The 22,613-nt window shown below is 39.2% G+C and overlaps 1 protein-coding gene across 1 annotated transcript; it reads left to right on the top strand.

The window, feature by feature from the left end:
- Positions 1 to 11,468: 11,468 nt before the first annotated feature.
- LOC132565654 (sodium- and chloride-dependent glycine transporter 1-like) lies at positions 11,469 to 21,594 on the top strand. The gene is made up of 13 exons (XM_060230348.1): positions 11,469 to 11,631; positions 14,703 to 14,904; positions 16,214 to 16,345; positions 16,497 to 16,685; positions 16,804 to 16,867; positions 16,981 to 17,113; positions 17,319 to 17,682; positions 17,970 to 18,082; positions 18,284 to 18,418; positions 18,612 to 18,711; positions 18,999 to 19,099; positions 19,361 to 19,522; positions 19,882 to 21,594. The coding sequence occupies exons 1-13, from the start codon at positions 11,497 to 11,499 to the stop codon at positions 20,176 to 20,178; spliced, it is 2,127 nt and encodes a 708-aa protein (XP_060086331.1). The 5' UTR covers positions 11,469 to 11,496; the 3' UTR covers positions 20,179 to 21,594.
- Positions 21,595 to 22,613: the final 1,019 nt, after the last annotated feature.

Raw genomic sequence — 22,613 nt, 5'->3', positions numbered from 1 at the left:
CACACACACACACACACACACAAACACACACACACACACACACACACACACACACACACACACACACACACACACACACACACACACACACACACACACACACACACACACACGCACACACACACACACACACACACACACACACACACACACACACACACACACACACACACACACACACCTCGCTTTCTCATTCACTAACGTATTTTACTTCATGTCTGTGTTTTCATCTAAGTTGATTTGCGAGGTATATTTGTATGTGAGTGCGGATGTGTGAGTGTACTGCACCTAAACGGGGTTGTTTGTTGTTGAGCATACACAGTATTCTTAGGAATTCACCCTTTTTTTCATTACTGTCCAGCCTCTGAAATCACTCAACACTGGACTGTCTCTCATTCTTTTTTTTCCTATTTGCCGCCCAGCCTGCTATGAAATCGTTTATTACTGGACATTTTCTCGTTTTTTCTCTCTATTTAGAGGCTAACGAACCATCACTATATAGCCGTCGAAATAAATTGGCTTTGCTATACACAATTCAGCTACAGTGAAATCCATAAAAATACAGCCTTTTTACTTGTATTTGATCCAAAATGTAAAACTTTCCGCTGTTTTACAAAACACAAATATTGATGTTGACCAAATTCAGTCATTTGGAACGATAGAAATTTCACCCTAGCTCTTGAATTCACCTGAAGTTGACTATTCACTTCATGAAATGGTTAAATCAGACATTGACAGTTGCACTTTCCTTTCATTTTTCTCGAAATTGCACCTAACAAAATTTTAAAATCTACATTTATATATTGATGGTTCAAAAATAATAATAACGTTGCCGCAGCCATGGTTACACAAGGTGAAGCCTCTGGATGCCGGCTACCCAACAATGCCTCAATACTCTCGACGGAAGCGCGAGCTATCTTCCTCGCCATTGAACATATTCAAACAATTAAAGTAATGAGAGCTGTTATCATCATGAACTTGCCTCAAACTTTCGGGGTTTTTTTTCTGGGTTCCTGGGCACATGGGAGTACCAGGCAACGAAATATCAGATCGTGTCGCAAAGGCAGCTTTATCGCTACCACCTGTTGTTTATAAACTTTAATTCCTGATGTAAAACCATTTATCACTTGTTAACAGCTCAGTGGCGGGAGGAATCAGTATCCCGATAATAGATTGAACTCTGTTAAACCAATCATCGGTGAATGGTATAAATGCTATAAAGACTTTGGATGAGCCATACTTACATTATACATTCATATATGTTGAAAGGCGAAGATAATCCTCGGTGAACACGATGTGATGAGCCATTCACCATTAAACATTTTGTATTGGACTGCATTTAAAGAATTTCTTTTCAACAACTAAAGGATCAAAGGTGGTGATATTGGGTCTGTGGCATGCTGGGATGAAGGATTACCAATTTTGTTCATGTGATTGACCTTGTCACATCTTTAAAGGCCAAGGGGGTCAAATGTGTTAAAACCTTCAAATGAATTATTCTCAAAAACCAAAATGTCCAGGCTGTTGATATTGGGTCATTAACATAATCGGTTATCAAATTTATTGAATGATTGATCTTGATCTACTTCAAAGTCTCTAGGGCCAATGAGTTGAGATCTTACAATTTCTTCTTTAAACAAGCTATAGGTCCGAAGCAATAGTACTTGTGTAGTAACGTGTAAAATTAATAGGATTTCAAGTTTGCAGAAAATATTTCATGAACCTACAATGTTCTCTTTGTGAGCTGTAAGGAAGTTGAGTAATTTAGGCCTATTTGGCCTCTTTCATATAATGTTCTTTATAATCAGATGACATGATCTCCTGTTTTCTTTACCGCCCAGTATGCTATGGAATCGCTCAGCACTTGACTTTCTCTCTTTTTCAGTCTTTACCGTCCATTCAAAGTATTTGAATTTTCGTTTCTGAGGTTTAAATTTTCCTGGAATTGGTTTTGGAGCCATAGCCGAGACCAGGTACGACGTACACTGGTATAAAGCGACATAAAAGAAAAGATGGCGCTTGTTGTGGGAAGACAACCAGCACTTTGGGCTTGATATGGAATTTCCACCACTTACAAGACATGACAACATCAAAGGGCATTCTGTGGATATAACCATGGGTACTGTATACCGCCACAAGCGTAGATATTGCGATTTCAGCTAAACTATGGAGGTACCCATTTCTGACGAGAGCGTGTTTCAACCGGACAGGGAAATGTCTACCTAGTTATTTCTTAATATATTTCTAAAATCGTCAGGTCATAGTCTGTTCAATACTTGGTCAATATCGTTCATCAAACGCCCATTGGAAAGATCAAATATTTCTTTTGAAGGTTATATATGTGTTAGTAGAATATATAAAAAAACATTCATGGAAACATATGTTCAGTTTTCTCCTCCCTTTCGTGGGTTACAATCCTTGTCACTATAATATATATTTATGGAGCGTGGGACGGGAACCGTATTAAGTCCCTGTTGAAAAACCCTACGGGCCAATTATAGTGTTTTATATTTTTGTTGAATATTTAAGAACGACATGTATACATATATTGTGTACTATCAATGACCTTTTGTCTCAACACAATCAGGTTTTTTCCGACAGAAATATTGGGCCCATTAAACATTGCCAACCATATAAATTAACAAAGAATTACTTGAAATGTGACGGTTTATGGTTTTATCCATTTTTCTTGTAAAGTACTAGATGGACATCTCAAATATTGTATGTAGACTGCTCTAAGTCTCACATTCAGCATTTGCAGACAGATATGAAAAACAAGATGACCGACAGACAGCCATCTTAGATTTTGATAATGAACGTTTTTATCGCTATTTCTTGAGAATTTCACATGAAGAATTTACCAGTTAAAGTTCTTTACGTAATTTTTGAGAAGTTCAAGGTGAGTCGTTCCAACTTTTTATGTAGACTCTTTTCGGTGCCTAGGTGTAGTTGAGAACTCGAGAAAATTTGATTTAGGATATTTCGGAAACAGTTGCTTCTGGGTCAGGACTAGGCTCATCGTGGAAGGTTTCAAACCTACCTTCAAAGGTAGAGTAAAGCGAACCTGTTATCGTAATAGTGAACTCAATATGGTAACGTCCGTTATATGATGAGTTGTGTCTAGTTCCTTATGTCACTCGTTTAGTTGTAAATGAAAACATAATTTAGTTGTCTTGACAACATTATTTAGTTGTCTTGACAACAACGATTTCTTGCTGACTAATAGTAGGAAATCGGTAAAACCTACAACTAAAAAGTTAATAGGACAAAACAAACGAAGCCATTTTGCAATTTAGAAAGCAAAAACAACCGAGTAAAATTTTGAAGATACTAGTCAGATTGCAACCAAATGAAGAAGCGTTATGTTGAAGGCTAGTCAGGACTAGGACAAACTAAAATACAAAGTAGACACACACAGAGAGTGGTGACGTCAACAGCAAACATCTTGTCAGAACAATGACAAAAATAAGAATGAAATAGAAGCGTCAGTAATTAGGAATCCAAGTAAGAACCATCGGGATTTACTTTCGGCCGTTTATACAAGGAAACTGTTATTTTACACCAAGAGTTCTTCGGAACTGTATGTGTTGCCTGCATAAAGTGTCACGGTCACCCAGAAATTGAACTGGATGTGCAATGACGACCATAAAGTTGTAATACCAAATTTCATTCTAGAACTTGAAGCATAAAGGGACATAACACAACCAAGAAGGGTCACAGACAGCATATAGCAAATGTCATTTCTGTAACTCAAAGCATAACCAAAGAAAGTCAAGTAAACAATATTCCCAGGAATTTTTCTAAGTTCAAAGGGGCATAACTCAGCCAAGAAGGGTCACAGACAGCATATAGCAAATGTCATTTCTGTAACTCAAAGCATAACCAAAGAAAGTCAAGAAAACAATATTCCCAGGAAAAGTTCAAAGGGGCATAACTCTGCCAAAAAGGGTCACAGACAGCCGTGAATCATACTTAATCTATACCCTAGCAACAAGAAGCCATATACCAAATTTCATTTCGATAACGCAAAGCATAAACCAAAAAAGTCCAGAAAACAATATTCCCGGGAAATTTTATAAGTTGAAAGGGGCATAACTCTGCCAAAAAGGGTCACAGACAGCCGGGAATCCAACTTAATCTGTACCCTTGCAACAAAAAGCCATATGCCAAATTTCATTTTGATAACTCAAAGCATTACCGAAAAAAGTCCGGAAAAATTTCGTACGGACGACGACGACGACGACGCGTGACGACGGACAAAGTGATCCCGAAGTGTCCGCCAGCTCTGCAGGCGACACAAAAATAACTGTTACTGTTTACAATAGTGATCGTTGATAAAAAGAAGGAAACATACTAATGGCTATTTATAGCATTAGGGTATTTCCAACAGGTTCGCTTTCGATTTAAAACACAGAGTTGTGCTATATTTTGTTGGGAAAAACAGAGTGTCGTTTCCCAAATTGAAAATTGAAATAGTCATATATAATAATAGAGAAATGATTTAGAGAATTTACACATTTTGTAACAGTGGTAACATTGAAAATTATTTTCGTTTTATACCTAATTGTGAGATTTAAGGAAATATTAATATAATTGACCTAGATGTTGGTTTCCCTCTCTACACCTGTCCTCATACGAACCGGGTTGTTCTTGTCCCTCTCTACACCTGTCCTCATATGAGCCAGGCTGATCTTGTCCCTCTCTACGCCTTTCCTCATACGAACCAGGTTGTTCTTGTCCCTCTCTACACCTGTCCTCATATGAGCCAGGCTGATCGTGTCCTTCTCAACACCTGTCCTCATATGAGCCAGGCTGATCGTGTCATTCTCAACACCTGTCCTCATCCGAACCTGGTTGTCCTTGTCCCTCTCTACACATGTCTTCATATGACCCTGGCTGTTGGTGTCCCTCTCAACACCTGTCCTCATATGAGCCAAGCTGATCGTGTCCTTCTCAACACCTGTCCTCATACGAACCAGGCTGATCGTGTCATTCTCAACACCTGTCCTCATACGAACCAGGTTGTCCTTGTCCCTCTCTACACATGTCCTCATACGAACCAGGTTGTTCTTGTCCCTCTCTACACCTGTCCTCATATGAGCCAGGCTGATCGTGTCCTTCTCAACACATATCCTCATACTAACCAGGTTGTACTTGTCCTTCTCAACAATTGTCCTCATACGAACCAGGTTGTTCTTGTCCCTCTCTGCACCTGTCCTCATACGAACTAGGCTGATCGTGTCCCTCTCAACACCTGTCCTCATATGAACCAGGTTGTTCTTGGCTCTCTCTACACATGTCCTCATACGAACCAGGCTGATCGTGTCCCTCTCTACACCTGTCCTCATACGAACCAGGTTGTCCTTGTCCCTCTCTACACATGTCCTCATACGAACCAGGTTGTTCTTGTCCCTCTCTACACTTGTCGTGTCCCTTCTCAACACATATCCTCATACTAACCAGGTTGTACTTGTCCTTCTCAACACTTGTCCTCATCCGAACCAGGTTGTTCTTGTCCCTCTCTACACATGTCCTCATATGACCCTGGCTGTTGGTGTCCCTCTCAACACCTGTCCTCACATGAACCAGGTTGTTCTTGGCTCTCTCTACACATGTCCTCATACGAACCAGGCTGATCGTGTCCTTCTCAACACATATCCTCATACTAACCAGGTTGTACTTGTCCTTCTCAACACTTGTCCTCATACGAACCAGGCTGATCGTGTCCTATCCAACACCTGTCCTCATCCGAACCAGGTTGTCCTTGTCCCTCTCTACACATGTCCTCATATGACCCTGGCTGTTGGTGTCCCTCTCAACACCTGTCCTCATATGAACCAGGTTGTTCTTGGCTCTCTCTAGACCTGTCCTCATATGAGCAAGGCTGTTGGTGTCCCTCTCAACATCCGTTCGTATAAGCAGGGCTGTTGGTGCCTCTCTCAAAACCTGTCCTCATGAGCCAGGCTGTTGGTGTCCCTCTCAACACCTGTCCTCATGAGCCAGGCTGTTGGTGCCTCTCTCTACACCTGTCCTCATGAGCCGGGCTGTTGGTGTCCCTCTCAACACCTGTCCTCAAGAGCCGGGCTGTTGGTGTCCCTCTCAACACCTGTCCTCATGAGCCGGGCTGTTGGTGTCCCTCTCAACATCCGTTCATATGAGCCGGGCTGTTGGTGTCCCTCTCAACACCTGTCCTCATGAGCCGGGCTGTTGGTGCCTCTCTCAACACCTGTCCTCATGAGCCAGGCTGTTGGTGTCCCTCTCAACACCTGTCCTCATGAGCCAGGCTGTTGGTGTCCCTCTCAACACCTGTCCTCATGAGGCAGGCTGTTGGTGTCCCTCTCAACATCCGTTCATATGAGCCAGGCTGTTGGTGTCCCTCTCAACATCCGTTCATATGAGCCAGGCTGTTGGTGTCCCTCTCAACATCCGTTCATATGAGCCAGGCTGTTGGTGTCCCTCTCATCACCTGTCCTCGTGAGCCAGGCTGTTGGTGTCCCTCTCTACACCTGTCCTCTTGAGCCGGGCTGTTGGTGTCCCTCTCAACACCTGTCCTCATGAGCCGGGCTGTTGGTGTCCCTCTCAACATCCGTTCATATGAGCCGGGATGTTGGTGTCCCTCTCAACACCTGTCCTCATGAGCCGGGCTGTTGGTGTCCCTCTCAACACCTGTCCTCATGAGCCGGGCTGTTGGTGCCCTTCTCAACATCTGTCCTCATGAGCCAGGCTGTTGGTGCCTCTCTCAACACCTGTCCTCATGAGCCGGGCTGTTGGTGTCCCTCTCAACACCTGTCCTCAAGAGCCGGGCTGTTGGTGTCCCTCTCAACACCTGTCCTCATGAGCCGGGCTGTTGGTGTCCCTCTCAACATCCGTTCATATGAGCCGGGCTGTTTGTGTCCCTCTCAACACCTGTCCTCATGAGCCGGGCTGTTGGTGCCTCTTTCAACACCTGTCCTCATGAGCCGGGCTGTTGGTGTCCCTCTCAACACCTGTCCTCATGAGCCAGGCTGTTGGTGTCCCTCTCAACACCTGTCCTCATGAGCCAGGCTGTTGGTGTCCCTCTCAACACCTGTCCTCATGAGCCAGGCTGTTGGTGTCCCTCTCAACATCCGTTCATATGAGCCAGGCTGTTGGTTTGTTCATATGTGTCCCTCTCAACATCCTGTCCTCATATGAGCCAGGCTGTTGGTGTCCCTCTCATCACCTGTCCTCGTGAGCCAGGCTGTTGGTGTCCCTCTCAACACCTGTCCTCATGAGCCGGGCTGTTGGTGTCCCTCTCAACACCTGTCCTCATGAGCCGGGCTGTTGGTGTCCCTCTCAACACCTGTCCTCATGCCGGGCTGTTGGTGTCCCTCTCAACATCGGTTCATCTGAGCCCGGCTGTTGGTGTCCCTCTCAACATCTGTCCTCATATGAGCCAGGCTGTTGGTGTCCCTCTCAACATGTTGGTGTCCGTTCAGAGCCAGGCTGTTGGTGTCCCTCTCAACACCTGTCCTCGTGAGCCGGGCTGTTGGTGTCCCTCTCAACACCTGTCCTCTTGAGCCGGGCTGTTGGTGTCCCTCTCAACACCTGTCCTCATGAGCCGGGCTGTTGGTGTCCCTCTCAACACCTGTCCTCATGAGCCAGGCTGTTGGTGTCCCTCTCAACACCTGTCCTCATGAGCCAGGCTGTTGGTGTCCCTCTCAACATCCGTTCATATGAGCCAGGCTGTTGGTGTCCCTCTCAACATCCGTTCATATGAGCCAGGCTGTTGGTGTCCCTCTCAACATCCGTTCATATGAGCCAGGCTGTTGGTGTCCCTCTCAACATCCGTTCATATGAGCCAGGCTGTTGGTGTCCCTCTCATCACCTGTCCTCGTGAGCCAGGCTGTTGGTGTCCCTCTCTACACCTGTCCTCATGAGTCGGGCTGTTGGTGTCCCTCTCAACATCCGTTCATATGAGCCGGGCTGTTGGTGTCCCTCTCAACACCTGTCCTCATGAGCCGGGCTGTTGGTGTCCCTCTCTACACCTGTCCTCAAGAGCCGGGCTGTTGGTGTCCCTCTCAACACCTGTCCTCATGAGCCAGGCTGTTGGTGTCCCTCTCTACACCTGTCCTCAGGAGCCAGGCTGTTGGTGTCCCTCTCTACACCTGTCCTCAGGAGCCAGGCTGTTGGTGTCCCTCTCTACACCTGTCCTCATAATGACGCTGAACCTTGTGCAAAGTATATGATTAGACCATATTTATTGTATATGTATGCTATGAGCAAAATACAATCAGATTTCATCAGTTACAGAGAACGAACATGTCCTTATCACTTCAATCAACTAGGGATATTGCAGAAATAGATATGTTGTCTGAATTTCAAATATTACTATCTAAAAAATGAGCACAGATGTCATTGTCAGAAACGAACGATAAACGCGGTATCAAACAAAGTTTGATACTGCTTCTACACATAAAGCAATGGCTACCTCGGGTATAATACAGGCCAAATGCTAGCAAACGATTTCCATTTCGAGTTAGGAGTAAGTTTATTTCACAGCCCACTTATTAGATAGTATAATACCTAAATATTATGCAACATTGCATTTTTCACTGCTTTCATAAAAAAACACGTGTACAAGCTGATACAGGTGTGCCAGGTTGTCTGAACACTTAGTGAAACAAGCTATCACGAAAGTTTGATGAAGGAAAAATTCAACCCGTAGACATTTAAATGTTAATGGAAGTTCTGGAAGTTTTTGCATTATATCTTATTTGCTCGGTAAGTTCACAGGTAAACAGAATGTATACACGTGTACGAACTAAAGTTCAATGGAAATATTTGTCATTAATCACTCGGTCAGAAAGGCTGAGAATTGAGGATGGGTAAGGGTGAGAGTGGCAGAAATACATGTAAAAAAAGTCATGTAATAGACGGATATCGGAAATATGGATATACTGAAGGAAAAGAGCGTATTATTTAAGAAAAACACTTTGATATACCAGAACTTATTGGAATGAACACACTAAACAAATACCTTGTGTATACAATATGCTGCTCGGCATCCATGAATGACCGAGTCGGCGTTTAATTAGAAACCTGTTTCTTTCTTTTTATCAACACAAACATATATACTATACACATTGGATGAAGTCCCCTTCTCTGATCGTGGTATTTAAATAGACCACGCCTGCCACCAAATCAGCTAACCCGTTTTAGGGAGACAGAAGGTGTACCAGTCCAATGCTGAAGTTATTTTCTATTTAACTACTCTGGGTAAAGTTGGCGCGGTGCTCTGATTGTTTAAAATACCCCAGGTACATAATAGATTTTCCTTTTATCAATAAATGGGACCACCACTTTTAACATTCGTCGTTGTTTTTGTTGTGCATGTGATACGGAGTTACATGTATCTTGTAACACGAGGCATTCACAATAAATAAAGATATATTTTATATTAGAAATGTACCTCAACCGTTCCGGGACTCATTAAAAACAAAAATAAATAACAATGTGTCACAGAGGTAGTTTAGAATATCACCATGACGATATCTAACATCGCAGTTACATACTTAGCACATGTTTAAGCCTATTGAATGTATATGTGTTCATGGGTTATCGGACTTTCATGATAAGATAATTTTTAACCTCATCCGGTTTTCCTGAAAGGAAGGATATGGTTGGATTAAGTTTTCCAGATAAGTAGCCTATCCTAGTGGGAATATTTTATGATGAAAAGATAAATACCGCTCCTACTGGGGACATTTACTTAAAGTGTATGTAACCCTCATAATGGCTTTAATTGGCATACAGTATATGAGTAAATATATGATTGGACGTCTACTCTAATATTGATTGACAAAATCTTTCTGGACATAAGCATATTATGTTATCTATAAAATGTCATTTCCTTAACAACGTATACATCGTAAGATAAAAATGATATTATATCACCAGTAATATTTCCTCGTTGTCACTCTGTCAACCTGCTATGCACGCCCCGGTTTGATTACACAGTCAGCTTGCTTTAGAGATTCTATTTTCTACAACATCATTGTAAAATCAGATTAATTCAATAAGTTATTCTTAAAAATTGCTTCCCGTGAACTAGAAAATGCTCTACCAACAGTCTAGACTTATTGAAAGATTTATCTTTTTGCTGAGAAATACCAAAATGTATTCGGGTACCAGCTTGTCTCTTCTTTACGTGAATGTCTAACTTATCCAATAGGAAGCAGGAAACAGTTAAATGGTCATTTTCTGAAAAAAATATGGGACACATTCCAGATAATTACACACAGTAGATTAACCGTGCAAAACAGACATGTGACAGTATATATTTTCATAAACTAAACACCACATGCAAATTTAATACACAATAGAGCATTGTCTAAACACATGTTTACTCTGTATTAATCACTATTGAAAACCATAGTTACCATATTTAAAAACACTGAAAATAGCAAAATATTGTGATTTTTTTACTGAAAATCTCACCAAATTAGACAGAAATTTCAACTATGACACATATCAAAAATTTAACACTACATGCATGAGAGTAAAATTATTTCTGTTTAATGAAAATATAACTCGGAAATTTTTCACAACACAACCTCGTGTCCTGACATCAGAATTTGGCTGCCAGTAAAGCTAGCTTTTTCTGTATAGGTACACTTTCGTATAATGCCCAAAATTGTAATCTCAAACTAGGTACATTTTTTCCTTTTCCTTATGTAAAGCCCCAATATCCAACATCATCATGAATATACCAAATTTAGCGTTTTTTTTTCACTTTGTCTACATGCATTTACATAGAGGTTCTCTACTGTACAAAAATATCACCATGGCCACACCAAGAAACTGTACTGCTACCAATAGTTCAAAACCATAATCTGCCAGTCTACTGAAGACTTAACCAGGCGGACTTATAAATTATTACTGCTTAGCTATATTCGTAAACTTTACAACTAAAATATCCCTTCACATGGGAACGAGTAGAAAATCGATGTTTTGTTTATCTTTAGTGATTGGCATCGACAAACTATATCAAAGGACCTGTGTTAACTGGATGCCTCTATTGTGTCTCCTATGCTCCATAAATTATTTGATCAAAACACTGACATACTGATGGGATGGTGTCAGTGGCAGTAGCTATATCGATTTGGAGTGTTTTTCCATTTGTTTACAAACATTGCTTATCGATTTATCACGCGATTGCTCAATCTCGTTGATGCATGTTGTGTTTTCAGTCCACAACCCACGCATGTTATAGTGTGACGTAGTACGAAGACGTGGTGGAATTAGGTCATGTGATACTACACATGCGCCAGATTTTCACATTTATGAATGGCAGCTAATCCGAGCCAAATGATTGGCTCGTGTGATAATGAAATGAGTGGCAGATAGCCAAGCACGAGCATAAATATAAACAACCGATGATGAAATCGAAATCTTCATATTAAATAGACGCGGACCGAGAACGGTCCTGAAAATTACACGTGAGCTAATAAACAAAAACAAAAAATTACTGTAAACATGAAAGGAAATGTAGCTATACCTGTTGATGATAGTGAAACTGATGCCATGTTCTCCGCTGAAGCCCTGGATGTAAGTGACCGCCAAAATGAACCCATGAAGCTGGACATCGGAGATGGAATGACCATCACTGTGGTGAGTACACTTATTAATCTTTTCTTTTATAATGTCTGTTACCAAACCAATTTTTAAATCCTCAATTTATATTGTAAATATGGAAAACATGAAAATTGTCGATAATGTATGAAAAGCTATGCTGTCTGGGTCGCCGTAGCTTTGATGCTGATGTTTTGGTGGTTTATGTGATATATACGTCATACTTTTCGATATTTTATTGCTAATTATGTAGTATGTGATGTATGTTTCAGGTTACAATATATAATAAGACAAGTCCAATTACAGTACTTATGAATTATCACGAAACATGAAAATTTTTGTCCAGACATAGCCGGTTTGTTGGGGCCCACGAAGGGGGATTTTGTATATTTTATCTGTAATAATAGTTTGTCCAGGCTAAAAATTAAACCGTTTTAACAGTATTCGTACACTATTAAAATTTACAATAACTAACTCGAAGAAATCAAACATAATTTTGTTAAACTGTTTATAAAGGAAAGACAATACAGTAATCCGCTCTATCACACACGATGAACTGTATTATGTTGTTTCCGGTTTGTGGCCTTCCCTCCTTTTAAGGAATTAGAAACCCAACGAAATGTTGTAAACTGATTATTTGGTTTCCGGATTATGAGAACGTCACTGGGAAGTTATAGGGTATTTTTCGAAAAAAAAGAGCTTCTGTAAAGGCGATAATTTTCAAGTGAACATGAATATATATATTGTAGAACCCTCTGGGTGAGGAAATGAATCACACTTGGAATTTGAGCGGTATGTACCGTTAACAATCCCACTGCAGATCACGAGATCATTACAAGGCTGAATATGTGTATATATGTGAATAAATATTCCAAAGGTGTTGAATATTTTGTAATTATGTTTCAACACCATCCTGTCATTGAAGGTTCAAATTAATTCACTTCTATAACACTTAGTCACGGATAATCCCGCGTTTCTCAAACGGGAGACACGTTTATCAGCCATAACAGAAAACCCTTATGCATTGTACACCACCCTAGGGGTTCCCCAAATAGAACTTATTATGTAAATACATATTAAAGACCAGAGCGCCGAGTAATGAAGCCCAAGTAACTAGCATCTGGTTTTCATTAACTTACTGACCATCTGCATAACAGATGACCCCTGGTCAGGCCGGGTAGCTGACCGTATAGACACGCGCTGAACATGTGCGCTCATACGGGTTTATTCATGATCCTTCTCGGTTGAAAGAATACAAGATATGTTTATATTTGTTTTCCTTTTCGCGCCAGATTTCCATGTTTATTTAATGTTTACACTTGGTCACCCTTTGTGACGTTCCCGTAAACTATTTTAAAGCACATTGCTAGCGTTTGAAAAGATGACGTGTACAGGTAACTTAACTGAACCACCAGCATGCTTTACCTGTTCTTTATCAGCAGCCATTGTATAGGAACACTTATTCAGTGTTCTACCTATCCCTGTTATTGATCTGAAAGTCGTGACAAAGCTACTCGGTACATAAACAAGTCTTTTGTCTGGAAGTCGTTACAAAACCGTTTATAACAACAGAGACGTATATATCACGGTATATATACGTCTCTGCAACAATCTATCAGTTTCAATCGAACATAAAAATCCGTATTGATGTTAACCTGGACTTGAACTCTTCTATCAGGTCGATACACGTCAACAGAAGAAATTACGGTCAGGAGATGGTAATTAGTATAACAACATGCAGCGTTACTTGTACATTAAAGATGACGTAACCGGAGCGAAAGTTGACATTGTATTCGTAAATTATCCTCTTAGATATATGATCTGTCTTTGATTAAGCTTGTAAATGTATCTGTTTACGACTCGACACCCTTATTACTGGTCAGCGTGATGGTCAGTCGCAAGGTCAGTTCTATTTTTACTCACTACGCTAGTGATCAGCGTAGAATTCCATCATGAGTGTAATCCCGCTAGCAAGTGGGCAGTATCTGTATTAATCCCGCTAAAACTTGTCATTTCTGACCAGCTCTTAATAATGAACGGTATAAAGATTAGTGAAAAGGTCAAAAAGTTTACCGAACTTGTACAGATAATAGTTTTAAATATTCTTTTCAATGCCGATAGATTTATTTCCAGACTGTATTTGTCAGTATAATATAACATTAAAATGATCAGAGGTTTTAAACCAGATGATCCAGTAGAAGAAACACAGGAAGGCTGTCTACTTAAGAAAAACTTAGTTTCATAGTACCTAAAATTCTATCTGATCTCGAAGTTAATTGAAGACTTAAAACTGATTACCGTCAGGTATCTTAAAACGTGTTACAACAGTGTAATTGTGTCCGTTAGGAATTTCAACAAATTCACACTGCTATAGTAGAACAGTATTCTAAACGAATATGGTTAATCTTAGTTTGTGTAAACAGATAGCGGTGATTTATACTGCCGATTTGTTAAAGTATGCTAGCTCTGGGCAATGTTTGGTTGTCAAATATTGTCAAGTGTCTTTAAGTGCAAGAAAAGTTTATCAACAGAATTACGAAGCTACCAACGTAATACCCCACGTTTCTATTGGGTGATCAAAGCATGACAGAAAATTGTCGCGTACCGCACAATCTGTCATTATACAAACAGTGCAACAAAGACCACATGTTTACTATTACTTTCCTGTCAACACATGACGCCTTCTGGCGGCGATTTTGTGAACGGAAGTTGAAAAGTGGGTTTCCATTAACAATTTGTTTGAGTGCTAACTTAATATTTTCACGGAAAGTTTCAATGCCCTTATATAGCTTATGTTCAAATTACGTTTTGACTAATTTCACTATATTCGAGTTTGTGAATACAAAAAGTAAAATCCACGCATTATATGTATGTAATGTTACGAATGCATGACAGTGAAAACCGTTCCTCGGCGTCGAGGAAAAATGGGGTGAGCAAAATTTGCTTCTTTCAACAAAATTCAATAACAGATAAAATAAAATTACAATTCAGTGATACGTTTGAAAACAGTATATTGATAATATGAATCGTGTCCATGACGCGACGACCGATAAATCCAGGTTTTACACATAGGTACAGATTAAACAGAGATCTGATTTATTTATTTTCAGACTGAAGTCGATCCCAGTTTTAAGTCGGAGCCTTACGCTGATAATAACAGTCCTGAAAGTATCGGCAGTTCACAGGAGAGTAATAACGAAGAGAGAGCCGAATGGGGTGGGAAACTGGAATTCATATTGACATGTGTGGGGTATGCTGTTGGTCTCGGAAACGTCTGGAGATTTCCTTATCTGTGCTACAGAAATGGCGGAGGTGAGATAAAAAACAAAAAACAAAACAAAAACACACACACACACAAAGATAACAAGAAATCTGTAAATAAAAATCAATTATGCGACAGAGAATCCAACATATGTTCATTTTACAAAGATCAGATAGACGAGGTGTATGAGAACACACACCTATTTCATCGACAAAGATACCATATAAACTATTGTATCTATTCGTCTTCCCGACAGCATCACCAGTAGTAAAGACAGTTCAATACGTTTCTATTTTGGTACACCTATATATAAATTTGGCGCGCCTCGTATTCCCAGACGCTTGCAGAATCTGCTCTGTGTGTCTTAATAGACGTGGTAATGCATCCACTTACGTCACAGTTGTCTGTAGCAGATATCGATTAGTTGCCTAGGGCACTGCTGCCGAGTCAATCATACTACAATTCCTATTCCTATCTAATAAACATACGTAACACGGTGTTTATTATTGACGTTTATTTGGCGATGATTAATTTTTGTGAGCCAATCTTTTGGCGACATCAACGGAGATTCACCGAATCGACAACTTTAAGTATATTTTTTTTAGTTTTGGAACATTTATATTTTAAACACGTTTACGAAATTAAAAGTAAATAAAGATAATACATAGACGATACAATTTTATTGGAAGTATTGTACAAACACATCTACTCGCGGGAAAACGAGCGCGATACAGTGACTTATGTTGATTGTTTTAAGTGTCTCTTCCTTGACAACACAAAAGAACAAGCTATGTGTGACGTACATGCGAGACAGATTGCTTGTTTGACGTCATCACTCTGTCGAATATTTAAATAATAGCTTGATATTGACACGTGATAACAAAGCCTACACATATTCTAAATAAATCATATCGACTTCCTTCGAGAGCGACTGTAATGTAAACACATGTATACATATTGATTTTATACCGACAAGTGTCCAAATTTACTATCACACATGCACACTGACATGTTCAATTCAAAACTGAGATAATTTTTTTTTTCATGTTCACATAGTGGTTTAGACGGCACGGTGGCATCTTTCGACCATTCAAGTCGTATTGCTATAGCACGACTTTCTGAGATTGCGAGTAGTCGTTTTATCTCGTAAACCTCTGACGACAAGTCAACTAAAATCATTTGAACAAGAACATATTGAGATAGTCGTGTTAGTTTTATTCTACAAATAAACCTCAAACGATCATGTAACAGTAAGGCGACCCAAAATAATTCGCTATCAAAGTAACATGAATCATACTAATAAGTTGTCTCAATTTAACAATGTTGTTTTGACCATACGTACTTTTGATTATTTTTAAGGCGCCTTCCTGATCCCGTATACCCTAATGTTGGCTCTGGTTGGCTTGCCTTTATTCTACATGGAGTTAAGCTTGGGACAGTACGCCAGTCTAGGTCCGATTGCAATCTGGAAGCTCAGCCCGTTATTTAAAGGTATGTAAAGTGAAATAATTAAACATACTGTCCTATACACGGTGAAATTATATTCCTTATGAAAACTTAATTATATGAGTTGTGTTGGTAACTACTTCATTGCTATGGTTTCGAGGTAAGAAAACTATGACCTTAACATCTTATGTTCCAGGACTCGGATACGCCATGGTGATCGTGTCGCTGTTGATTGGTCTATACTACAATGTCGTCATTTCTCATGTCCTCTACTATTTATTTAAATCCTTCACCGATGTTCTACCTTGGGAGTCTTGTGGCAACAGCTGGAACACCAACAGTTGTCTGCCCTTTGACCATTATGTTGCCAGCCCTAATGCATCAGGTACGTTGAAATTTATGCTCTAAGAAATGCTTTTGTAAGAAATAGAATATCTCACTATTAACCTTCTCTAAAACACATTTATTTCCCTTTAGTAACGATATCTCTATCATTGCTTTAGATTCCAATTCAAGCATCTCTGCCCATCAAGTCTCTTACAAGACACCAACTGAAGAATACTACAGGTAAGTTAAATAACACTTGCTAAAACTTTAAAATATGAAAAACAGACTATCCTATATACCGTAATATCACTCTATGTCTGTGCAAGGCGTAACTTTTCTATTATTTCCCATAGGCGCAACGTGTTGAATCAGTCAGAGAGCATCGACGACTTCGGAACTGTGGAATGGCATCTCGTAATTTGCCTTTTCGTTGCCTGGCTTGTTGTTGGTTTAGTCCTGTTGAAAGGCATTCAATCTCTCGGAAAAGTGAGTGATGAAATTATGTGTGGAACTGACTTCATAACTTTTTTCACAATGATTACATATTTGTTTATTTAGTACAAGAAATCGTTAAATACGGCATGATAAAGACAGAGAAAAGAAAACAAAAAGATAGATTGTTTGTAAATCAAGCTGTATCATGAAGTTTGAAAGGTTATATGGTTCAATAAAACAATGATACTCGTTACAGGTGGTGTATTTTACTGCCATTTTCCCGTACGTGATGCTGACAGTGTTATTCGTCCGTGGCGTAACCTTGCCGGGTGCTTCGAAGGGCGTGTTGTATTACCTCAAACCTGACTTTGAACGTCTTCTTGATCCGCGTGTATGGAGTGACGCAGCCACCCAGATTTTTTACTCCCTCAGCGCATGTTCCGGGGGTCTGATTGCCATGTCTAGTTACAACAAGTTCAATAACAACTGTTACAGGGACGCTCTCATCGTCTGCTGTATCAACTGTGGTACTAGTGTGTTCGCTGGTCTTGTCATCTTCTCTGTCCTCGGCTTCATCGCCACGGAGAAGGACGTCGATGTGTCGAAGGTTGTTGACGACGGTAAGTGATACATGTGTGTTGATGGTTAGTTATTCTTTATCATATCGGAATGCCCTTTTCAATATCAGAAAAAGAGCCAGAAGACGACATTACATGATATTACTTTAAAACACCACTGGATACTAAATCCCCCCACCAAATACTAAGGGTAGATGTCCTCTTATTTTCATTGATATGACTTGAAATATGTATCACATCGTTATTTGTCATAAGATCTTCTATGTGATAAGCGGTGCTCTTTGATATACATTTCATTTGTTTGTAATATTCCCACATTTGTCCTACAGGTCCTGGATTGGCTTTCATTGTGTATCCTGAAGCTTTAGCCAGAATGCCTGTCGCCCCAATGTGGTCTGTGTTTTTCTTCATCATGATGGCCACTCTCGGATTCGGATCTCAGGTACTTAATAAAAAAAGTTTGAAACTAGGTGAGGTTTCTTGATGTAACTAATCGGTGTACCAATATAATGAATGAGGAAGGGCATAATATACACAGATCATATTATGATACTTAAAAACAGCAATAGTAAAGTATATGTAAAATATTCTGACACTACATTATACTTCCGTGTTGTTGACATACGACCCGATTCTGTTTCAGTTTTCTATCGTCGAGTGTGTATTCAGTTCCGTGTCAGACGAGTTTCCAATTCTGAAGGTCAGCCGTAACAATATCATCTTCCGTATCGTCGGCTGTATCGTGTTCTTCCTCCTCGGTCTACCAATGATCTGTCGCGTGAGTGTTGACATTTTCTTCCTAGTAATTATAACCCAATACCATATAAGGTATTCAAGAGTCGATCTGAATATTTATATGTCAAATATAGTACTTACAACTGTTGTATCTTAACTAATAAACATTATCGTCTATGACGCATCGTCTTTAAGTAAAACCAAGCTATATATTGTGGAACTGTTGACTGTTATAGGGAGGAATATGGATGCTCAACCTTGTGGACTACAGCGTTGGGGGATTCCCTCTGTTGGTTGTCGGATTCATGGAGCTGCTTATCATCACTAGAATATATGGTACGTCCCGCAAGAGTTTGTAGATACCGAAAATGTTGCCATTTCCGAGAGGTTTGATTTTTCGAGAATGGAATAATACTGCAAAAAATAGATATCTTGGAATAAAAATTAATAAATAATGATAATAAATCAAATAATAATAAATTATTATCTCCCTTGTATCAAGGTTATTGGTATACAGTAACACGTCTTCATAACTGTAATATCAGGCGTTAATTTATGACGTCAGAGCATGATAATAACACGGAATAACAAAGTTAGAAATTTAGGACTGGTGTACATTACAGGTTACAATGAATTCTCCGAAAATATACACGCCATGCTTGGAATAAGACCAAACAAATACTGGGAGATCTGCTGGAAGTGGGTGTCACCATTCGTTGTGTTTGTAAGTAATAAGTCAGCCTCGCAAGATTTACTCGATTGAATAATTGAGTCAAAAGAAATGAAACTGAGTTTACAATATTTAACATTTAACTGCTAAAGAACGGCCAATATTAGGAATGAGAATGGGCTGGATTTACCGTCAGCTAATGCGATATGAAACTTTCATATCGACTGTTACTTATGATATTTTTCCGTATAAACTTTTTCGGACATCTAACTGCTATTGAGTGTATTAAAGTTGAAGACATCTTTGGTTTTACAGGTAACAGTCATAATGAACATCGTTTTCTTCAAGGAGCCAGATCTAGACAACGTGACGTATCCTAGATGGGCTGTCAGTTTGGGGTGGCTTATTGCCATGTTCCCTGTGGCTGCCATTGTTATTCTTGGTTTACATTACTTCTGTTACAGTGGTGGAGTACAGGTAATTCGTCATAACTAATCATTAAAAATAATAATTGTCTTTTATAATGAGAACATAAAGATATGTCGTTGTTGGTTTTACTGTGCCACCAATCATGTAAAGTTAAGAAAATCATTCTACGATCATAATATTACTGAGGATTCCTGTCCGTGGTCGCGATAGGTTTTTCCGATGTGTTCTGATTGGAATCTTATTATTTTCCTTGTCATTGTTCTGGGCCTTCTCTCTGCGTTTAGTGTATGATACAAGTCCTTACAATGCTCTGGTTTTCGCTGTGAAATTAATACCTAAACAAAGCAAAATTACTTTTAAGTACCTGCTGTTTTTTAACACACTCTTTCTGTTCTTGCGTCTTGCAGGTGCTAAAAGATTCAGTGAAACCTCTACCTACATGGGGACCAGCAGACAAGACCAAGGGAGAGTACCCTTTCATGAAATATGACGTGACTTTCGCTGCAGGTGATGTCGGTTATAACCCAGCATTCGCTCGTCTCATGGGAAGTAACATATCAACGAGTACAAATAGTACTGACGTCACAAACATTGGTGCATCAGTGAAGACGGTAAACAGGATACCCGGAAACGGAAGTATAGGAGGGTCCACGTATATATTTTCATCTAACCGTTCTAGGGAACCAAGCGAGTCGAAAGTATGATCATAACAAAACTAGTTAAAAGTTGTGAGAATTTGATTTGTTGTTAAAAGTTGTAAGTGAGTGTGTTTGCAAGATGCTATGACGATGATGTGATCAATATCAACAATGCAATGTGAAATATACATGTGTTCCAATCTATAAGATCCATCGTGAATTTTATCATAAACGTTGTGATGTTTTTAATGAGTCCAAATTGCAGACGTTGACGAAGTACATATGTGACATCATTTGACTTCCGGAATCTTGTCTCTTATTTGCTTTAGTGTTGGTCAATGTAGTGTAATCATGACTCGACAAATGCTGTGTTATACAACACACGCTAAGTATGTTGCCCGTTATGTCATACTAAGGGGACACCATAACAGATAAGATCTATTGAGTTAAATAATGTCTTCACTTTTCGTTTGGCGTTATGGTTGAAAATTTTTACTTAAACTTCATACTTCATCATTATTTATTTCATATCAGTTTCATTTGTGGTCTTCACAATATTGGGCATTTCACAGCGGAGATCTGGGATCAAGGTGTTAATTCTTAACGAAGTGAAACTATCCACATTTATAGTTGCGAGCAATGCTAGTAATTTTTAATATGTGCAAAAGACAAAACGCTGTTTCCTTTGTTGCATGTCGAAATGATTATATTGTCTGAACCAGGTAAACTTATGTTGTACTACGAACACCACCATTAAAACATATTTTTTTCTACAAATATTATTTTTGAAATTCAAATGATTGTTTTATGGACCAAGCGTTGATAGAAATGTGTGAATATAATGTATGATTGTGTGTAGTTTTACGCTCAATATCACTGTTGCTGCGTATGATTATCACAACAATGTACCTGGATCATGTGTCTGAATTGCTCAGGGGTATGGGAGTTATTAATTTGAATTGAGTTTCCTGAAACCGTAAATATGTCGATCATTAAGACAAGAGTGTGTATGTCATTGATGTGTCGTGGATATGTCGTGAATTCTAAACCCCTGGATTTTGTGTTACGGTAATGTCGCGACTGTATGGTAGATGAAAGTTCTCCAAATTAATTGGAATCAGTTAAGTGACAGTTATATCTCTGAACCCTTACAACCTGTTACTATATGTGTGTACACATTACTGCGGGAAAAGGTGCTACTTTTGTGGAGTGTAGGCATCTTAATCATTTCGACATTGATATTAGTGAGAAACATGAAACGTAAATGCCTTCATGGTTTGAACCACGTTTCTTTTTTTTTCAATATAAAAATTCAATCTAAAGTAGGGTTTTCTGTCGACAGAAGATCGTTTGAGATAAGTTAGGGTTTATATCAGCAGAAGATGGTTAGAAATATGTTAGATTTTATATCGACAGAAGATCGTTAGAAATATGTTGGGTTTAGGTCGACAGAAGATCGTTAGAAATATGTTAGGGTTTATGTCGACAGAAGATAGAAATATGTTAGTTTTTATATCGACAGAAGATCGGTAGAAATATGTTAGATTTTATATCGACAGAAGATCGTTAGAAATATGTTGGGTTTAGGTCGACAGAAGATCGTTAGAAATATGTTAGGGTTTATGTCGACAGAAGATCGGTAGAAATATGTTAGATTTTATATCGACAGAAGATCGGTAGAAATATGTTAGGGTTTATATCGACAGAAGATCGGTAGAAATATGTTAGGGTTTATATCGACAGAAGATCGTTAGAAATATGTTGGGTTTAGGTCGACAGAAGATCGGTAGAAATATGTTAGATTTTATATCGACAGAAGATCGGTAGAAATATGTTAGGGTTGAAGTCGACATTATTGTACGATCACCTACACTATTATCTATTAAGATGGAGATAATGGATATGAGAGGATACAGCGTGTGTATATGTTACCCAGAATTGATGAATGCTTTGTGTCGGTTTTTGTGATGTTGATTTTTTTATGTGCTACACTATATTGTCTCACTTTAATTCCATGCTAAGTGATACGCTTACTTCTAGGCAGCTTTCTAGACAATTTCTGACACCAGGGTAGAAGGTTTTCACTGATCATATAAACTTGAAGCCGACGTAACACTTGAATATTTTCAGTCTTCTATTTATAGACATAAGATAGACACGTACTGTCATATAAACTTTCATTGTTTAGGTTTTCTATTGATATTTTCGTTTCGGCTTTGACATATGCAGATGTCTGATTTATCCTTTTGGAAATCAAGTCTGTGTTTATCTTAGTTTTAACTGGTGTCGGAATTGTAAACTAAAATGTGGAACAAAATCTCACTACTCAAATGTTTACTTTTTTTTAAATTATCGTCAATGCCAAAGTTCATTAACAACGTATTTGTGATTGCACGTATATTTTGACCGTTTATTGATTTGTTTTGAATTATGACTATTTTCAAACGGATCACTACATTTGTTGGGATATGCCCATTTTTATCAGTATTAAATCAAGTATT

Source organism: Ylistrum balloti, unplaced genomic scaffold, assembly GCF_031769215.1.
Source record: "Ylistrum balloti isolate Yb309-2 unplaced genomic scaffold, AGI_CSIRO_Ybal_v1 Utg369730, whole genome shotgun sequence".
Classification (NCBI taxonomy): domain Eukaryota; kingdom Metazoa; phylum Mollusca; class Bivalvia; order Pectinida; family Pectinidae; genus Ylistrum; species Ylistrum balloti.
This window is presented reverse-complemented; position numbering and strand designations above follow the sequence as displayed.